This window comes from Crocuta crocuta, unplaced genomic scaffold, assembly GCF_008692635.1.
Source record: "Crocuta crocuta isolate KB4526 unplaced genomic scaffold, BGI_CrCroc_1.0 scaffold452, whole genome shotgun sequence".
Classification (NCBI taxonomy): Eukaryota; Metazoa; Chordata; class Mammalia; order Carnivora; family Hyaenidae; genus Crocuta; species Crocuta crocuta.
Genome location: NW_027528851.1, coordinates 341,823 through 363,376, shown reverse-complemented (window position 1 = coordinate 363,376; position 21,554 = coordinate 341,823). Strand labels below are relative to the sequence as shown.

The following is a 21,554-nucleotide window of genomic DNA, read 5'->3' as shown; positions in this document are numbered from 1 at the left end:
GTATGGTGTAAAAAAGTGGTCCAGGTTCATTTTTCTGCATATCGCTGTCCAGTTTTCCCGGTACCACTTGCTGAAGAGACTGTCTTTATTCCATTGAATATTCTTTCCTACTTTGTCAAAAATTAGTTGGCCATATGTTTATGGGTCCATTTCTGGGTTCTCTATTCTGTTCCATTGATCCAAGTGTCTGTTTTTGTGCCAAGTTTATTTTCCTTTTAAAAAAATCATTCCTAATCAGATTTGTTTTATAGACTGTGTATCATAATTTATAGACTGTGTATCATAATTTTATTATCTGATATTCTTGGGGATCTAAGTGTATGGTTTGTTTTCTTCTGTGACTCTCAGTCATGGTGGCTTATTTTGTGGTATATTTTGTAATTTTAAGTTATCAACTCAGGTTTGCAAGACTCCTCTGCAGCCTGGTTGAAATGTGACCCTCAAAGAGGTTTTGTTTTTGTATCTGCTAAGCACCTCAATCAAGAGTGATTTTGTTTGTTTTAGGCTAATTTATTGGCTAGACAATTCCTGAAGTGTACAAGTTATATTCATTCTAACATCAAACTAATCAAGAGAGGCTGATAACTGTAAATAGTCAGGGCTATAAATTTATTTCAATTCATTAATTATTTTCCCACCCTCATGCCATTTCATAGCAAACTAGTTCCCAATCGATTCCCTATGCTGGTGGTCAGATTTTTGCTTTACCGAATGCATAGCCTTTGAAGGTTCTGACTTCATGTGGGAAGGGATGGGATGCCGTATCCTAATTTCAACTCCTCGCTTCAAGAAGGTGCAAAATCTTGTTTCCTTCCCTGACCTGGACTTTAATTTAAAACCTAGTCTTCTAGAAAGGGAGATTAATAAGCCTCCACTGAGGATACCAAAGCTGGAGTTTTCAGTGTCCTCTTCATTTTCAGTCTCTGAAGCTTTCCTGTATTTAAAGGTCAGAAGGGGGAGAGTTTATGTATATATTTTAAAGCATGCTTCTTTTAACTTATGTCAAATTTCTAAGCATTTTGCATCAGAAAGCTTATTTAGTTTGCCATATTACCAGAAATAGAAGTCTCATTTATTTCATTTACTTTACTCAGTGCTGTTTCCCCAACCCTGGGGAAAATATTTGGTAGGTAGTAAATTGTGCCAGATATTTGTTGAATAAATAATTGTTGAATTAAGGAAGAAAACTGAATAACATTCATGCATTTTAAAAGAAAAATTTTGAAGATAGGTTCTTAACCCCCAGGCAGCATTGGTAAAGGTGAGTGTTTTAGACCCAGCTCAAGGTTGATGAAAGGAAAACATTTGGGGCTGAGTTGTTCCCCTCACTGTTGTCAATATAATCTATGTGGGGATCTGATTCTGCTATAGTTGTTATAAAGAAAAGTGCTTCCGTGTCCAAGAAATAGGAAAATTGCTTTTGGACACCATCTCACTCTATTTATTGCTCCAAAAGAATGAATCACATTCTAGGCTGGACTACACTCCCTAAATTTTATTTATTTATTTATTTATTTATTTATTTATTTATTTATTTTAAGGNTTTATTTATTTTAAGGACCACCTTCTCCATGATCTCACATTTCTTAGCAGCCTTCTCACAAATTAAATTGTATATCTGGGGACAGTTTTTTTTCCACCATGAATAAACATGCAAGTAAATCTATTCCATACACTTATTGAATAATTGTGATAAATACTCCACCCTGTCCCCTGACCCATCATTTGAGATTTCATTTAAATAAAAAATTTTCTCCCTCTCCTACACTCCTCAGATATTCCTATAAGGACTTGTCCTTGGTTCCCTTACATTCTGAAGAGAACCCCTTACATTCTGAAGAGAATCTCTTACATTCTTTTGCTAATGTCCCACTACCAGAAAAAAATCCCAAACACAAGATTGGATCAAGTGATAAATTGATTTGAGATCAATTGGAGGTGAGTGCTGACAACAGGTAATACCCCCAGCTCTCCTGGATTGTTTCTACATTAGAAAGTAGAGGAAAGATCACCTGTTGTTTCTAGAAACAGTATCTAATTATCTAGGATTATACAAATCATCCCAGTCTGCTTTATGGAGAGAAAGACCACTTATACTTTATGTTAAACAAGGTGAAAATATTATTATTCCTAATAGATGCTAATATCATATTTATACGCACTTTGTGCCTTTAAAGCTATTTTAAAATACATTGTGCCATTTAATAAAATTTTGAAAATTTTTTTCTTGGGCATTGTTGCTAAGGAAATTTTAACTGTCTCTTTTCCTCAGTGTAAGAGGGCAAGACTGTTATGAAAGCTATTTTTAAAAAATATTGATATGTTAATTCAACCTGAGTAATTAAGCATTAGGTAGGTGTTTGAGGAAAAGTTAAATAAATCATGATTTATACCATGTTTGAAATGGTCCATGATATTTGTAACCATCTGCAATTGTGGGTTGAATCTCCATATGATAGGAAAGTAGATTTCTTATGACTAGAAATTTCTGATTTTCTAGGAGAATTTAAAAACCATTTTAATTTAAATAAAAGTGCTTTGTTAAGTATATGATTAAAAGTGACTTACATTCTGGTAGAGCTTTGTTAAATGGGTATCTACATATGATTTGTTCTCCAGATTGCATATAAATTTACCCAGAAATCATAAAAAAAATTTGTGGTCAATGCATTGTAATTTTTGTTTGGAAAATGTGGTCATTGTACAAACCAAGTTAGTTTCTTTCTTTTTTTTCAATGTTTATTTATTTTTGAGGAAGAGAGAGGGAGAGAGAGACAGAGTGTGAACAGGGGAGGGGAAAATAGAAAGGGAGACACACAATCTGAAGCAGGCTCCAGACTGAGCTGTCAGCACTGAGCCTGATGTGGGGCTTGAACTCATGAACCTTGAGATCATGACCTGAGCCAAAGTCAGATGCTTAACCAACTGAGCCACCCGGGTGCCCCTCAAATCATTTTCAATAGCCCACTGGACAGAATACTTCTGATTGAGTTTTAATCAGAGGGTGCTCTGATATACTGGAAAGGACACCGGAATGAGAGTTAGAAGACAAATATTTGAATCCAGGCCCTACTTCTTTTTTTTTTTTTTAATTTTTTTTTTAATTTATTTCTAGGAGAGAGAGAGAGAGACAGCGTGAGCAGGGGAGTGTCAGAGAGAGAGGGAGTCACAGACTCTGAAACAGGCTCCAGGCTCTGAGCTGGCAGCACAGAGCCCGACGGGAGGCTCGAACCCACGAACCCCGAGATCATGACCTAAGCGAAAGTCGGACGCTTAACCGACTAAGCCACCCAGGCGCCCCCAGGCCCTACTTCTTATAAGTCTTTTTATGATCTTGGACTGATTACCAGATCTCTCTAGAATTGCCTCATCTTTTAAAAGAGGGTAATAATATCTATATCTAAAGGTAGTTGTAAGGACTAAATCCAACCAAGCATGTGAAAGTGCGTGTAAGGTAAGAAGTGAAGTACACATGTTCTGTGTTAGCCTTTCCAGAAGGCTCTGAGCAAGGGCACATTTATCTTAGTCACTGCTGTATTTCCAGTACTGTAGCACAGCAGCTGACTCACAGGAGATGCTCACTACAAACTGATTGAATGAATAATAACATTTCTTCCCTGAAGATGATTCAGAGTATTTTGCTTATATCACAATCTGAACCATGAAATTTCTTGTTTTCCCAGGAATAGAATGTGAGGTTAAAATAAATTATGTGCATTGTTCCTTCCAAATGTGACATTCTGTGATTCCATAAATCTTTAGTCTCAGAATCTTGGAAGTGCCATTGCTCTGCTGATGTCTCCTATCCGTATGACAGAACAACATTGTTCTCGGACACCATTTAAGTATATGTCTACAATAATGGGATAATGAGATCATCTTGACTTAAGCATTCAGTCAGTTCAGAAAAAAGAAAACCACCAGTAAATGAATGGTTAATAGCCAGAAGTATTCAAATACATTTGTCTGTACAGTATACTGAGTAATTCTTACTCCAGTTACTAAACCCTGTAGAAGAGGAAAATTTCTCATCTGTGAATCATGAGTCTAATAAAATCTCCAAGGGCTGGTGTAAATACCCACAAAACTCTGGTGCTTATTATTTCCTGAGAGTTGCTGAGAAGATAAGGCCTTGTTTATAGTTACTGCAATATATAAGAAAAGCAAACCAGTACTCCCTTCTTCTAGTTGTACTCTTAGGCTGGGAATATTTATCTTGATTAAGCATGAATCCACAATGACAACTCAGAGTTCAAGGCCTTTCATGAAGTCGTCATTACTATTGGAGAATAATGATCAAGGGGCAGATGCCAAAGTTTATTTGGGTGGGTAGACTTTTGGAGACTCCAATTCAGATTTCGTTTTCTGTATTTCCTGCTATTTGTTCGGCTGGTGTGTGACCTCCACCTGTAACATGAAGCCCCTAAACATTCACAGATGGGTTTGCCAAGCTCCCCAGCCTCTGCCGAAGTAACCAGTGTGAGCAATCTGGTTGACTGGATATTGGATGCATCTTCGTCATTTAATTATTTGAACTGAGTTTACGGGCAGTAATATGATTCCTCTCATCTGTGGAACTTAGGAAGGCCTACAATGCTATTAAAATAGGATTGGGTGGACTGCCTGGGGAAATCCAGAGCCTATGATTCAATTACAGGGGCTTTCACAGGGTCAGTCACTACTCGGAAATTACAAAATCAAGATAAGAGTCCAAAAATAGTGTAAATGGTAAATTGATCATGATCAGATTTTAATCATGCTATATTATCTAGGAGTAGGTAATAGCATGAGGGAGCAGATGAAAAGTTATTTGTTCATCCAAGTGTTTTTTTCTGGTCTTTATTTCAGTGGGAGCCTAAGACATAAATTCAGTCTGGCCCATGAAAAACTGTCAAGTAGAAGAAGACTGGCTTTCCAGTTCCTTCTTTCAGCCAGTTGTCATTTTCACCAAGTCCTCTGTCCAGCTGCGGTTATCCTTTATTTGGTCTGCCATCCAGGCCTGTTTGTTTCTCCACTCTGCCTGGTGTTACATCCAACATGCTCTCCCTTTCCCACTCTTTGCTGGCACATATGAGATAGCATATGCTTTGTGCTCCTAAAGCACCACCCAGACAAGCTAAGGTTACCTGTAATAGTGACAACTGTCAGTGTGTGTGTGTGTGTGTGTGTGTGTGTGTGTGTGTGTGTGTGTAGGGGCAGGTGTTCAATGATCAACCCACAAATGATACCCAACCTGGTCTTAAACTGGAGAGTCTGGTCTTTTACTTGAAACTCAGTATTTCTGTTTTTCAGTGCCCCCTCTTTATGATCACCCTCCTCTCTGTCCTGAGAAACTCAAAATTACTCAACTATTTTATGCAGAGCTATAACATCCTCACTTTTCCACCTTCCAGGACTCATCTTGGTGCTTTTCTTTCCCAGTGAGTGTCATGAAACTGAGGAGTTCCTATGAAGATTTTTGCCTTCAGCTTCCAAAATCATATTATTGTTTCTCCTTGTTAAGCTTCCATCCTTCCTTTGATTCTCCAGAAACCCAGGGGTCTCATGCTTTCTCACCCTCCCAGGACACAGTGAAGTTCGTCTCAACCTGTCTTATTTGCCCCATGCTGCTGAGGGGTTCTATGACTACACCCATTCCAAGATATTCCTTCACAGTTAGACTCATGCATTAATGCTGAGAATTAATCCCATTAAGCCATCACTCCCAGTGAAGTGTGCCTAAATGAAAATGGCAGAAATGTATATGGCTTGCATTTCAATAGAGGTCTTGACCCAAAGCGTTACATCAGTGGCTCTCAACTGGGAACAGTTTTGTCTTACACTTTGCTTCCTTATCCTCTCACAGGGAATACCTAGCAATGTCTGAGGATGTTGTTGGTTTGGTTGTCACAGCGGGGAAGCAGGAGAGAACTTCTTGCATCTAGTGGGGAGAGATGAGGGTTGTTTTTAAAGATCTTACAATGTGTACGACAGTCCTCTCACCCAAGGGTTAGCTAATAGGGAAACCTCATTGATCATGTTTGGGCAAAAATATTTGGGAGAAAATGTTCTTTTGAAAAACACACATAGACACATGTATCAGCACCTCCTCTGCAGATCATCCAAGCATGGGAGTTTCTGAAAGGGACAATGACTCTGACTATGGGGCCACCTGAGGGTACTTGACTTACAGAGTCAACACCTTGCTTAGCCAGGTCACCCCAAAACAGTTCATCAGGGAAGAGAAAATGTTAGGTGGATTTGCTTTGCTGGAGGAGAGTTTATTTTCATTTTCTGGGTTTTTGCTACTTGTGTAGAAGTAGCACCCAAAATCAGGATATACAGATCTCAATAAAGGGGCAAGGGATCTTGTATGTTTCTAATCAAGCTGAAAATAATACCATGCAAGCCAAAAGCAAGCACTTACATGGAAAGTAATAATTAAGAGAAGTCAATGGGGTAGGTCTAGCTGCTATGGAGAGACACTGAAGCTATAAACACAGCCAAAGCATGCTGGCACCTAGAGGGGGTAAGCATTTCCGTGGTAACCATGGGAGAACACAGGGTGAAAATGTGGAATAATTTTCCAGTCAGGAATGGGAGTCTTAACCATGAATTCATGAGAGTATTTATCAGTAAGGTAAGCTGATTGTCCTCCTGAAAATCTTTACAAACTTGAAAGACACCTCTTCATCAACTTGTGTTACATGTAGTCCTGAGAAAAAACAAGGGAATAATTCCCATAACCTTCAGGGATTTCTTTTCACCAGAGGGTTTGGCAAGACTATCACAAGTTTAAAATAACAAAGTCAACACTGAAAATTCACTTTATTGTGTTTTGATTTCACAGAAAATGTAGACTTGTAAATAACAATAGTTCTTTGTAACAATCTGCGTGACACTTTTATTAGCTCATGGATGTGGGAGGTTTGGTTAAACAGGAATCATGTGAATATCAGGGGAAAAAAACTGAAGTTGGAACAAGTATGATTTAGAAAAATAATAATCATGTTGGGCTTTGCAAACCACCTGTCACCTTGCTGATCCCCTGAAAAATGTAAAGAACATTCTCATGGATGAGTGAAAGAAAATTTCCTCTGCCTAGGTAAGGAGAAGGTCAGAATAAGCACGCCTTTGTCAGCTTACACCAGCGGATTGTTTTTCAGAAGGTCAGCAGAGACCTGACAAAAGCAATTTACCAGCTTTGGAACTGGTGAGGTTTATTTCTTAAGAGTACACTTCTTGCTCATAAGATAAGGAAACCTGGGTTGAAGTACAGTAAATAGACACAAAAGAATGGTTCTGGTCTATCGGACACCTCTCTGAGCCTTTATTTTGAGAGCAGGCAAGAGGAGAGATGAATGTTTTTCAGCTGAGTGAGACAATACCAGCTCCAGGCAAGCCTTTAATAAATGAGAAGGAGTCACAATATGTTGGCCTAAAAATGCCATCAAGGACCTGTGCATGCATGTGCACGTTGGCTGCTTCTAAGGGAGCCCTGGTTTAGGTTTTGTAGAGTTGATGTAAGATTCCTTAATAAATTAATAAAGCTGAGAAACGTCGACGTGAAGCTAGATTTTCTCACTTTAAAGCTACGTTCTTTGAAGAAGAAACGTGATGCCTGATGTCATTCAAGCTTTGTAATAACTCCAATAAAAAGGAACACAGTTGTGACAACTGAGAGCATCCCTTGAAATTAACCTTGACAGCCTTGAGCAGAGCTCCACAACAGGTATGGAGAATGTGAGCAGCGGCTCGAGGGCCTGCACTTCTGGGCCTCCTGACGCATTGGGAAGCAGGTGCTGGGAGGGGATAAGGAAGCAATGGCAGCAGGGAGGGTGGAGATTACCCCCAAGAGCTGAAAAAGCCCCTCTTCACCATCACCACACTCACTCAGCCAGTCACTTGACAGCAGCCATCTGGCTCTTTCCCTCTCAATCCTTCTCCTACTGTCCAGCCCCATACAGAGTAAATTGCCATTTGATAGATTCTTCTGGATGTTCCTTTCAGTCTCCATATAAGGGAGAGCAGATAGTCAGTATTCTGGGGTGCGCTATGATTCTCCCACTTCTGTCCCAAAGTATCTGTGGTCCAGTAATATGCTGGGGCCTCCGTCCTGAGGGACAAAGACCCACAGCTGAGTGTGGCTTTGGCACTCAGGGATTTTGTGCTGGAGCTTATACGTGAGAGGCTATCCAAGACGTTGTAAGTGGAATGCACCTTAACAAAGCAAGCTCACAGAATACAAAGACAAGTCTGGTACAGTCTTCCAAAACAGAGACCAATTTAGGGAGGCAAATTTATTGAGGACAACAAATTTGCTAAGACTCAGAGTCACGTGCAGATTATATCTTTATTGTAGAAGATTCCACTGAATTAGTCAAGATCTCCTGTTCTGTTGAAACTTTTAAAGACTTTGCAGAACATTAACTGGCATCATCTTGGGCCTAGAAAACTTCGTTTTGTAATAAGATTTTCACTGGGACAGAATTTTTAAGGGGATCTGAACTCTTTCATTTTGTTTTAGGTAATTTGTACCATACATTGCCTTAAAAGCCTCAGGTAATCAAGACTTTAGTGCAGCTTAGAATCGTGGAATATTGATTCTCAACCAGGCCTTAAAGAAAATGAGTTTGAAATGGTCTCTACCTGTTTAAAATTTTTTTTTAAATTTTCAGTGATTTCCTCTATTTGAAAACAGATAAGGATCTTTCACTCTTATTACACCTTCCCTAATGGCCATACCTACTGGCATTTGAGACGACTGTCAGAGTTTCCCTTATAGATAGGGAAATTTCTGCAGGCTCCTACGTGGATACGCCTCGGATACGCCTCGTCCCCTTTGCTCCTTATCAAGTAGGATGCATCTCAGCAAAAAACAAAGTCAAATCAAAACATCTCCGTAATTAAGAGATAATGACCATCCCCTTTGGATGCTAAAATTATTTATAATCCACTTGTGTTAATTCTGAGACAAATAAGATAAAGTGCTTGGCTTTCCTATCTGCTCTGAGCATGTGGTCTTATTTGTTTTGGAGCTTGAGGGCAATGGCAGATATTTGCACAGAGATCTTCACCTCTCTCAGCCTGTTTCCCCAGATACAAACTGAAGATAGGCTGAGATGTCTACTTTGATCCTTTCCATTTCTAAGTACACACATGGATTTATGATTCCATACTTCATCCAGCGGGCAGAAGGGCTGGTGGCTGTGGCACTGCCATTGAAGGCCCACGCCCCCAGGAGGGTGTTTACAGACAGCTTCAGTGTAACTAGGACTGAGCCCACCTGCCCGGCCCTCCCACAACCCACTGAAGGCCCATGCTGAGCCCTGAGCAACTCTGTCACGCTCTGCCCTTCCTGGTTCTGAATTCATAGAATGCAAAGAGGAAAGAACTATTTTGGCAAAATCAGATGACTAATTCTGAAGAGCGAGAGAAAGGAGATAAATTCTGTCATTTTTACGAGGGTGAGGAGGCAAGTATTGATTATGACCAAGCACATCAGCAGGTTGGTGTCTGTGAGCCGCAGTCTAAACTGCTGCAGAGCAAGGATGGAGAAACCAAAGGCCAGGCTATGGACGAATGAGCAAACATCAATGTGACACCAGATACATAGAATGAAGCAGCCTGTTAATGTAGCTCAGTGAAGAGACCGTATTTGCAACCAGAACCTAATTGTACTGAGCGGACGAGAAGTAACTTCAGATATTTCACCTTTCTTTCACTTAATATACAAAGTGGAGTGGCAGCCTCTCCTTTTAGTCTGGATGTCATCTTTCGGCTCATAGCAGAAGCTGGCCACAATCTGCACACTGATGTTCCCATAATTACAGTGGGGTCCCTTAGAGTCTCCAAATTACTATTTGTTTCAATATAATATACTAGGTTTACCAACTTTATAAACAAGGCTATGTGTCATTTGCTTGTAGCTATGGTTACCTTGTCATCTTGTCAGTCTCAGATGAACACAATTAAATATGACGGGTCTTTAAAATGTGCTTGAAGGGCGATGGGTATAAGCTGATGCTCCTTGGCACACGTGGCTGGCCTCTTTTGGGCCTCTGCTCATGGTGAAGGCCTTGTAGTCATGACTTACCTCTGGAAACCTCTCTGTCAGCATGTTGGTTCCCTAGTCTTGTCACCCCGGAAGTTATCATTCCCAAGGCGATTTCAGCTACAGAATTCCATGGGTCACATACACCACACCAGATAGAAATTTTATTTCTCCTTTTCTCCCTATCTGTACAGACATGTTTTCTGATTTTCGTTTGCTGTTATTCTCCTCCATCTTCCCCTGGTAGGTCAGAATACTGCCAGATCATCATTCTTTCTTTTAAATTCCCGTCAGATCCTAAATGAGATCCCTAAAGCTTCTTTATATTAAGGTGACAGTAATGCAAAACAATGACTTTCTGAGGCTCTTGCTATTGTAAAGATTCCAAAACTGTACCAAAGGATAACAGTCCCATCTTGTCACATCAAATTTCAATATGGCAATGAATGCTTTGAAAAATATGCATTTTAAACCTAAAGTTCATCGAAAGCCATCTTTCTCTGGGCAACTATCAATTACCCCTGGACATGGTGGCTGTGAAAATCACTTGATCAGGCAAAAGCCTTGCTTGGTCTTTTCAGAATTTGAAGTTAATTCAGTGGCAGTTGGTCCTGCTGTCTTTACCCTCCTGAGAGAAGTAAGGAATTTCTTAACTATGAGCATTTATTGGGAGACACAAAGAAAGCTCCTTTGGGACATTCTTTTCCCCTCTGGCTAGCCCCTCTGGAAAGAGGAAACATCTAAGTGGGTGGAGACAGGGTGTGGCTGGCCCCTCCCCTCCTAGCAGTCTGTCCTGACCAGGAGGAGATGTGCCCCAGAATGCTCAAAGGCGGAGAGAATAAGGCATGCTTTGTGCACAACATGTGGCCCCAGTCCTGGGGCCCCCTCTGGGGAAGAAGAAGGACTTTTGTTGAAACAAAGGTCACATGCCTTAGGAAATATCTCTCCGAGAAAACCCAAAGGCCCAGTGTCCTTGCAGATCCAATGGAGTCCTTGTAGGAGGGAAGGTGAATGGCGACCTCCTCTGGGGTCATGTGGGAGCCGCCCAGTCGACGCTCTTAGGGGCCTTGCATGTGTGCACGTCCAGGGCCTCCAGACAGTCCTGACAGCGCACGGCACAGCACCAGTGGAACTTACACTCGCACTTGGTCATCCGGGTGATGTGGGAGGTGTCGTAGCCTCTCCCGCAGCACATGACCTCACAGCTGTCCATGCCCCGGGAAGTCAGGTTGCATACACGGCCTGCTGTACCCAAGGAGCCTGGAATACAAGCGAGAGAGGTGTCACTGCAAAGGTGTGGGTGGAATACGATATGCCTCAGGAAGAGGAGAATCTACCCTCCAGAGCGGCCCTGGCCTCCCTCACCACAGCCCGGGGCTGTACCACCTGTTCTCTGGCCCGGGCAGCATCTGTCATCCCTAGGGGCCAGCTGTGGCATGTGAGGCGAACCCCAGAGGACCAAGCACAGGAAAGATGGACACGAAGTTTTGGACCTACCTTGGACAACTTTTAACTCAGGTGCTCCCACTTCTGAGTTGGATAAACTTTTCACTTTCTCTTTACCCAGCCTCAGATTGATGGATCGCTGAATGGGCAAGTCCAGATTAAAAGAAGGCTCTAACCTAGCTCCCTCTCTCCTGACCTCAAACCACATCAAGGAAGCAGTGACCCAGGTTAGTGCTCTCTGCATTTGTCAGGGTGTGGAACCCCCAAAGGGGATTCTACCTACCCAGACCTGACTACACTGCCTTTTCAGAATGAGAAGAGAATGCTGGTTGCCACAGGGGAGCTGTGGGCACTATTTGTGTAAGATCTTGAGGAGGGAACAATGCCTGGCCTAGTTTACCTTTAGAGATGCCATCCAGGTGGCCATCTAGTTGTGTGTAGGGCTTTCGGTTGAAGCTAGGATTCTAGGCCTTCAGTGAACAGAACTGGCATAAAAACCTGTTAGGAATTACCAGTGGAACGTTGTTGTCTTAATCATTAGGGTGAGATTTCCTAACTGGCAATTCATCTTTGTTTCTGAAAAAGACTCTTAAAGATAGGAAGCCTTTTAATCTGTTCTATTCCTGGGGAAGCACCCAGAAGTCTTTTACAAGAGCGTTATCGAACAATAGAAAGAACAAAGTGCAGTGGACATTTGTGGAGTTTGCTCCACCTATGATGATCCTTTCTGCTTCTATCTTGGGCACAGAAACAGGCACTTGGCAGACATGTTGAACAACATGACCCAGCTCTGCTGGTGGCAGGTGATCAGAATAGGGGTGGGGACCAATCTGGTAGATTTACCAATCTGGTAGATTTCCCCAGGGATTTGGGGGTTTGAAGGAGATAGGCAGGCAGTCTTGCCTAATATAGACTCAGTAGTCATTGGCAGCCATGTACCATGATGAAGTATATGGACCAGCGGAGGTCTTCAGAGAGATAAGAAAGAGGCAGAGGTACAGAGACAGCAAGACAAGATGTGGAAAGTGGATGCTGCCCAGATCCTGGACTGTTTCCCCAGAGTCACTTCCATTTGTCCCTGAAGCTCGGCTGCATTCTAACCTTTGGGTTCTTAGAGATTCTGCATCCTTTTAATAAATTTCTCCCTTCAGCTTAAACCACTCCAATTTCTGTTACTTGCAATCAACAATCCTAAATAATTGACAAACCTAAACAAGTTAAAGTCTTTTTCTTAATGTTTTTAATGCTTTATTTTTGAGAGAGAGAGACTAAGCATAAGTGGGGGAGGGGCAGAAAAAGAGGGAGACATAGAATCTGAAGCAGGCTTGAGGCTCTGAGCTGTAAGCACAGAGCCCAACGCAGGACTTGAACCCACAGACCGCAAGATCATGACTTGAGCTGAAGTCAGAAGCTCAACTGACTGAGCCACCCGGGCACCCTAAACTCTTTATTTAAAAAAAAGTACATCAGAATGAAACATAGTGACTTCATTCATTTTCAGTTCCTCCATCATTTAACAAGGAATTTCTCCCACTTCATACCTCCTGCAGTGTCTCGTGACTCTCTGTTTATCACAGTCCAAGCTGTGCTCCAAATATCCACAGAAATGTCATGTTGCCCTGCCTGTCAAGAATGGCCCGGGAAGCAGCCAGGTTCAGGCAGGGCGTGGGGTCGAGCAGAGGAGAGGGGTGGGCACAACTTGCCGTGCATGATCACGCCTCTGACAGCAGGAAGATAGGCAGGGGATTTCATGATGACAGGAAGGTTGGCAAAGGGCCGGGGTCAGGGTGGAAGAAGGGGTCAGCCAAGGATGGCCGTGAGCCTCTATCGTGCTGAAGAAGCACAGAGTTAAAAGAGGCGGCAGCTGGGGCTGGATTCAGGATAGTACTCAAAATCACTGCCTGTGCAGAAGGGACTTACTGCCAAGTCCTGCTTCACAGCATACCCGTCATTTGATTCAGCAAACATTTAATGAATGCAGACGTGTAAGACACTGCCGTGGGCTGTGTAGAGTTTTGGGTGGTCGTGGTGGGGAAATAAAATAATTAGAATCCACTTCCTATTCCTAGTGTCTGGCAATCCCTAATATATTGAAGAGATAAATACATAAAGAGTTCTCTCCACTACTTCAAATATTCCATTTGCTGAAGAGCTCCTGTAACCCACAGTAGGGTTTTGTGCAACACACCACTGCAGACAAAGCTCAGGATGGTAGAATAAGGTTATTTAGAGCTGGGACACATCAGAGTTTAAGTTCTAGCTTTGCCATCTATCAGCTTAGTGGCCTTGGGCAAATTATGTAATCTTATCAGGCTTCCATTTCTTCCCTTGAAAGACTGGAATAAAGACAGCTCCTCCCTCACAGGGCTGTGGTCGGAGGGAATGAGATCATGCATGAAAGCACCTGGCATAATAAACGCTCAATTAATGCTAACCTTCTACTCACTTAGCAAGTGTTTACAGAGTTCCTACTATGTGCTCGGCACAGTTGTGGGAACTTGGATCTATCAGGGAACAAAATGAAGATCCTGCTGTGAGGAGTGGATGTTCCAGAGGGAGTGAGCCAAACATATCATAATGATACTATTAATATCAGTAGCACACAGGATCAGAAAAGGAGCTGTTAACAGTATAGTTTTAAGAGGTGGCATCAGAGATAGGACATAGAGGAGCATCAGTAGAAGCTCTGGAGGGAACATGAGACAAGACATTGCAGGTAGGAGAGAGCCTCCCAGCAGCCTCTGCGGCATGCTCACGAGCCCGTGCGGAGCCAGCGGAGCTGCAGCGCAGGTGTGTGTTAGGCAAAGAGCATGGAAAGGGAGTTGGGGCACAGGTTTAAAGCCTTCCTGTCTGGCTGCAGTTTGGGTTTTATTCCATGGTGAGTGGTGAGCCTGTCCAGATTTTTAATCCAAACATGTGGGAATGAGAAGTCTGAAACAGCTTCTTGGAGCAGGGAGGTATCCTTCATGCAATGGGATTAGTCCAGGCAGGAGATAATGACTGGAAAGAGGTAGGACACATGCAAGATGGATTAAAGAGAGAGAATCACTAGGACTTGGTGACTTACCAAGTCGGGAGGGGAGTCACATTGGAAAAGACTGACAATTGTTGACTGGGCTCAGCGTGAAGGAGGTAACTGGGGTCCTCTGCTGAGAGCTGCTTCAGCAGAAAGACACGATGGAGCGACGGATCATGGAGTGAGTGGGCAGACGGGCACTGAGTGTGGGGTGGGGAGTTTTCAAGAAGCTTGGTGACAAAGCAGACAGAAGAGCATGGCTGCAAGGAGCGATGAGGCCCAAGGTGGGACTTTAAGGTTATTTTAGGCTGTGCAGTTTGTTGGTGGTTTGTTATGCCATAGTAGACAGCTGACACAATTTAGTAGGTTTTCATTTACATCAACTACAAAAGCAGGAAAAACCGATGTATGCCATTAGAAGTCAGGGTAGTACTCTCCCTTGGGGAATAGTGGAAAGTAGCAGGAAGGAGTCTTCTGGGATATCAGTCTTCTTCAGGTCTTACTCTGGGCTTAGATTATATGGGTTTGTTTGTTTTAGACAATTCCCTGAGCTGTACATGTGACGCGTGCTTTTCTGTATGTGTTTTATGTTCCAGTAACAAGAAGAGGGAGGAGTCCACGTATGCAAAACCAGAAAACCAGCAAGGCTCTGATATGTGAGGAGCAGAAAGGTGCTTAGCGTGGCTAGAATGCAGCATTCCAAGGGGAGAGTGGCAAGAGGTGAGGCTAGAGAGACGGGTAGAAGCCGAGACCTGGAAGACCTTGTGTAATACGGAGAGAGAGAGAGAAAGAGAGAGAGAGTGAATGTGTGTGTACACGAGAAGGGGAGGGGCAGAGAGAGAAGTGGGGAGAGAGAATCCCAAGCAGGCTCCACACTCAGCACAGAGCCCAATGCAGGTCTCAATCTCATGACCTGCACTGTAATCAAGTGTTGGATGCTTAACTGACTGAGCCACTCAGATGCCCCTAGGTGTTAAAACTTTTTAAAAAGGTTTTTCAATGTTTATTTATTTTCGAGAGAGAGAGAGAGAGAGAGAGAGAGAGAGAGAGAGAGTATGAGTGGGGGAGGGGCGGAGAGAGAGGGAGACACAGAATCCGAAGCAGGCTCCAGGCTCTGAGTCTGCACAGAGTCTGAGGCGGGGCTCGAATCACAAGATCATGACCTGAGCTGAAGTCGGACGCTGAGCCACCCAGCTGCCCCACGGTGTTAAAACTTTCAACCCAATGATAACGGAATGTGACTGAGAGTTTTTACACAATAGGGGGACATGGTGGGTTTACGTTTCAGAAGGCTTACTGCGGGTGCTGGGGTTGGATGAACTGAAGGGGGCCGGGGTGAAGTCAAGGAGCCAAGTTAGATAGCAGTGAAGTGCCCTGGTCAGGGCACATGGTGGCCAGACAAGGACAGTGGCAGAGGTGGGGGAGGGGTGGGAGAGGTTAATGGGCTTGGGAGGATATCAAGGAGGCAGGACCGACAGGACACAGGAGATGAGGGTCAGGAGTGCTCCCAGGCTTCCGGCTTGAGTGACTGGGCTTATGCTGCTGACCTCTGGGGTGGGAGCACCTGGGAAGGGGCAGGCTTTGAGCCGAGATATGGACTTCTGTTTTCAACACATTGCGTTTGCTCCGATAGTGCGTCATCCAGGTAGAAATGTTCAGTGGAAATACATTCCGGGACTCTGGAGAGAAGTCAGGATGGAGATTCAGGTGAGGAAGTCTTTACCTCAGAGGTGGCAGCTGAAGCCATGGTATAAATGAGACCCCCAGGGGGTGTGAGGAGCCCTCTCACCTGCCCCGCCCCCAGATATGATTTTGAATTTTCAGCTTTTTGTTTTGTCAGTAAGCCCTGCACACTGCTAAGCATTCTTCCCTTCCGCCAACATGCAGTCATCAAAATAGGAATGCATGCAACTGGAATTTTCTCTCCCCCCTTGGTGCTGTGAGGTGCGGGGGTGGGGGTGGGGTGCTAGGACAAGGTGAAGTGTTTCAGTCTTGACTCAGACAGAGAGCTTTTTACTGACATCAAACTCGGTGACATTTCCCCAGTGGCCTGAAGTCTAAGAAGGTCTTGAGCTGTGATCTGACTCAGCTTCAGTGATGGTCAGGGTGTTTTGTCCCCCAGATGCAAAAAACTGAACCCAGCCCTGTCTGAACAGAAGGATTGCTCAGTGAAGGGACCCCAACACCATCCAAACTCTGAGAGAAGCAGTCAAAGCAATGGCCACAGACAAGAGCTTGACTGAGAAGTGGTTTCAGTAAAGGAAACAAACACTTGGCATTGGGATCTCAGTAGTTCAGTGTTCAGTTACAGAATGCTGGAAAACACCATTAATCTGAATTAATACCACTGGTCGCCCAAACAGGGCATAATGAGGGCCGAGAAGAAGGGAGATGAGAGGGGTTTTTGAAGGTTGAGAGCCACTGATGTGAGAACAGTGGTGAGGTCACAGCCTGGAGGAATGATGGCCCCTGCAAGGTACCCGTGGCCCCCAGGAATGTGCCCGCTGAGAGGTACAGGCCAGGCTCTGTCATCTGAGGAGAGGATGAGGCTGTGGGACGATGGACCACAAATTGGCCCTGCTTTGGGGTTTGGACCTAACTAGATTTAATGATGGACTGTAGGGCAGGAGGGCAATTTTGACACTCGCTGTCATTTGAGCAGAACATAGGGCCATTTAATCAAAGCCCTGAAAGGCATATTTAAGAGTGCTGCATCTATACAAAATTTGCTGGTATTGCTTGCTTTTACTGGACTTATAATAAAACCTCATCATTACTGATAGCAGTAGGGCTATACTATCTTAGGGACCTCCCATTACCCTTTCCAAAACACCACCATTATTCTTACCATGAAAGACAAAAATCAAGGCTATAAATGTGTGTACGTGCATGTGCTCTTTATAAAAGAGACCCTCCGATTTTTATGATCTTCCTGCTTGTTTAGTTCTAAATATCTGAGATATACACTCTTAGGGTTTTTTCCCCCCCAATAATATACCAAGTCCTTCACTAATGAGTGACTCATCCCTGCCTGGACCACAACAGGAACTCCTGGGTTAAGAAAGCCAGCTACACTTGTAAGCCTGAAGCCCATGCATCCTTTCCTTTTTCCTCTCTTCTCCTCATTCTTCTTTCACCCTCCACTCTGCCCTCTTTTTCATCTTCTTTCTGTTCATAATCGGAGCCATTATTTATGGAGCACTAACATGGGCTAGTCCCTGTGATAAGCATTTTGCCTATATTATCTCATTTAATTCTTGTAAGCATATAAAGTAGGTATTGTTAGCACCATTTTGGAAATGAGGAAATGGAGAAGGGTAAGCAACTTGCCCATGATCACACAACTAGCAGGTGGCAGGTCAGAATTTGAAGCAAGGTTTGTGTGACTCCAGAGTTGAAGCTCTGAACTGGCAGAGACAGTGACGTCTGGCAGAAAGCTCGATCCCAGAGCCCTTCCGGGTCCCAGGAAGGAGGCTCACAGATAGGGGTACAAGAGCAGAGTGTTAACATCCTTCCTTCCTCCTTTTCCCCTTCATTATTTTATCAAATGAAGGACTTGCAAAGGTCCCAACATGTAAACTTTTGGGGAGGGACTTTTTCTCCAGCATATGATATGCCGTAGACACTTTAGACACCTACAGTTGTGTGAGAATGAAAACACTACTTAAGCTAGTTAACATGATGTTAGAGCTTACATTGCATTTTTCATGCACTGATACTCCTGTGGAATTCCTGTTACCTTTTTGAGAGAATGAGACTAATTTCTTCACAATACCAACATGCACATCTCCAAAACATGTATGTGTCCTTAAGGTGGTTTTAATATATGTCATTGATGGGGCCGTGGCTGCAAACACTGAGAACAACTGTTGCTAAGCAGAACTTTCTGGTTCAGGAAAGCCAATAGCATCAATTTGCATCTAACCCCAAATGGCATATCTTAGCCTGATCACTCACATAACTCTCCCTCAGACTTTACTCGAAGATTCACTGAGACATTTCCAAAAGCCAGACTGATATGTATAGGCCAATTGTTTGCATCATACAGTATCTACAAAGGTATGTATGGCTGGCTCTACAATACTTCAAAGGAAATTTTAAAAATATTTTGAGTAATGGCTCTATCATTAGTTTCCCAAATTGATATGTTAAGAGGATAAATACACAGTTAGATGCTTCACATTTATTTATTTTAAAAAGCATCCATATTGCTTTATAATGTTATCTCTTATTGCACTTTGTTTTACTCAGTTCCCTTAAGATATATTGCAGGTCAGAAGCTCTTTTTCCTGACTCCCTTACATTTAAGTTTGTGAAATGTGCTCAGATGTATGGCCCGCTGGGGTATAGACCCTAGTTTCCAGACGGAGTATGGAAGACTCAGGCTCAGCGAGCCCAGCCTTCTTCCATCACCTTCACACCACACTGTTAGGAGATCATCTTTCTAGACTCAGTATCCATAAGATCCAGGCGGTCTGTAATGTCTATGCCATGGGAAGGTGTGAGTTCCAGCTAGATCTGCCTTTCTCCTCCCTGGTGTTGTCCTTACCCTGCACAGTGCACACATATGTGGGGGGGGCGGGGGGGGGAGTGGAAGGAGCATAAAGAATCAGAGTTTCTAAATCACATAAGTTTGGGACCAGAGAACACAGTTTGGGTGGGGCAATGCCGAGGTAACTTTACAGAATCGAGCATCCCTTCCCCAGAGCTATAAAATTAATAACGGAGTCAGGGTTCCCAGTGCAAAAACATTTCTGTCTCCACCGACATGCATCTTCCTGACAGCAGAGGAGGACGCAGAGCTTTTGCTAATAGTTCCCAGACCTACACCTCTGGGACCTGGAGGAAGGGCGCTCTCTCCAGTGCTTTCTCTGCGGATGGGCCTGTGTCTTTGGAAATTCCTGCCACTCCAGGCTGACAGAAGCCCATATGTTGACCATTAGGACATAAAGCAAGATTCACTTAAGCCCATCATCCAATCGGCTGTTTCTCCTCTGGTTGACTTACATGTTGTCATTAATGACACAGATTTATCGAGGGAAGAAAAGAATGTTAGAGCAAATGTTAAAGACCGCACATTCATCTACCGGCACAGCTTGCCCCTCGTGTGGTAAGAATTGCAAAACTAAAACTAGGAAAGACAATATCTCCACTTATTGCAGATGATTTTATTCAAGGTTTGTTTAATAAGCAGGAAAAGCTTACCTGGCACAAAAAATGTGCCGTATCCCATGAAATTAGCAAATCCTATCGTGGAATTAAAGTTAAGATCAGACTCTTCTTTTTTTTTTTTTTAATATTTTTATTTATTTCTAGGAGAGAGGGAGAGACAGCATGAGCAGGGGAGGGTCAGAGAGAGAGGGAGACACAGACTCCGAAACAGGCCCCAGGCTCTGTGCTGGCAGTCAGCACAGAGCCCGACGCGGGGCTCGAACCCACGAACCATGAGATCATGACCTAAGTGAAAGTCGGACGCTTAACTGACTAAGCCACCCAGGCGCCCCAAGATCAGACTCTTCAAGGCTTTCTATATCTGGCACTACCTAGTCTAGCCAAGTTTATTTCCCACAGCCCCCTACCTGGACCCCTGATATCAAGCTATCTCCTCACTGTCCCAATGAAGTGACTTTCTGATGTCACAGTTATGTAGACTGTTTCCTCACAAGAGGTACTCTCATCTGCTCTCCTGGCCTGTCCTCACTCCATTAGATGGGAGGTCTTTCCATCCTTTGAGATTCAGACCTACTTCAGCACCTTCCACAGAACTCTCCCTGTTTCTGTCCCACACCTTCCTGACCCCTTTCTGAAGGCCTTAAAATGCATGTCACACAATAGGGCTCATAGGCTGTTTTGAAATATTTGATGATTTCTCATACATCTTGTCTCCCCCAGGACAGAGGTTAGATCTTATGTTTCTTCTATACATTGCACAGTGCTCAGCTGTCCCCATATAAATTCCGGATTCATTAAATATTAAATTAAAAACAATTTCTTAAAAATTAACATCAGCTTTTCCTTGCACACTTCTCCAGGGAACAGTTCACCAAGCCCTGCGGCACTATGGGAAGAGTACGCTAGCTAACAGCCTGCTTTCCACTCTCATGTTTTCACTTGATACAGAAGGAAAACACGCAAAAAATGTCACACATTTAAAAGATCTCAGAGATTCAAAATGACAATTTAAGGGAGTCTGTGGCATCAAGTTTAAGCTCTGTTATTGCAGACTTAGAGTGAAATTAATTAATAATTTACTTATTCATTTATGGAATCATAGGAACCTTGGGAATTTCTGGGTGAAATATACAGCTTAAGAGACCCAGAGAAGTTAATTTGTCTATGGCTACCCAGTCAGTAATCCATAAAAAATAGCAATGGGTGGTACCAAATCTGTAATGCCAGGATTTTTTCCTTAGGAATACGGGATTTACATAGACTTAAAGAACAGTTGATCACACCAGCACAAAATAGGTTTTGTGGAGAAAGGTTACATGAAAGAAGCAAATGTGTTATTTAAAAATACCTTAACATCACTCTTTTGTTTGTAACATCTTAATATGGTCATTGGTAGTGATTTTTTTTCTATTACAAAAAAGGAGGACTTCTATTTAGTAAATGTTTTGTTAGTACAAATTGTGTCAAAGACTTCAAAATAGGAAAATGAAATCTTTGTGGGGGTTTTCTTTTTTCTGAGAAAAAGTTTGTTGCTTTGTTTTTCAGTTTTCACAAATCAATCTGATTGCTACTGTCAGTTAATTCAGATGAGGTCCCGTTTCAGTGCATCCTAAAAGTTTAATAATTCCAGCACATCTATATTCTGAAAGGCAATGCAGATTTACAGATCATGCCTGTAACATAAAGTAAATATTGGATGTAAAAAGTATTTTGCTTTCATTAACAATGAAATCAGATGAACTAACAAGTAATCCCTCTGATAGTAGTAAATGAAAAAAGTCCCACACAGAGTATTTGGTGGTAACTAAAAGCAATCAATATAGGCTACTGCTGCTTTTGAGACTTTTATGTTATCCAGGGAAATGGGCAGCCAACATTTTAAACTCT

General features: G+C 42.9%; 1 protein-coding gene across 1 annotated transcript in view; it reads right to left on the bottom strand.

Moving 5' to 3' along the window:
* Window positions 1–9,834: 9,834 nt before the first annotated feature.
* The window catches only part of WNT2 (Wnt family member 2), a 44,800-nt gene continuing 33,080 nt past the window's right edge, over window positions 9,835–21,554 (bottom strand). Inside the window, exon 5 of the mRNA XM_077756024.1 lies at window positions 9,835–11,293. Within this exon, the coding sequence (XP_077612150.1) occupies window positions 11,064–11,293 (230 nt within the window). The 3' untranslated portion in view covers window positions 9,835–11,063. The remainder of the gene's footprint in view (window positions 11,294–21,554) is intronic.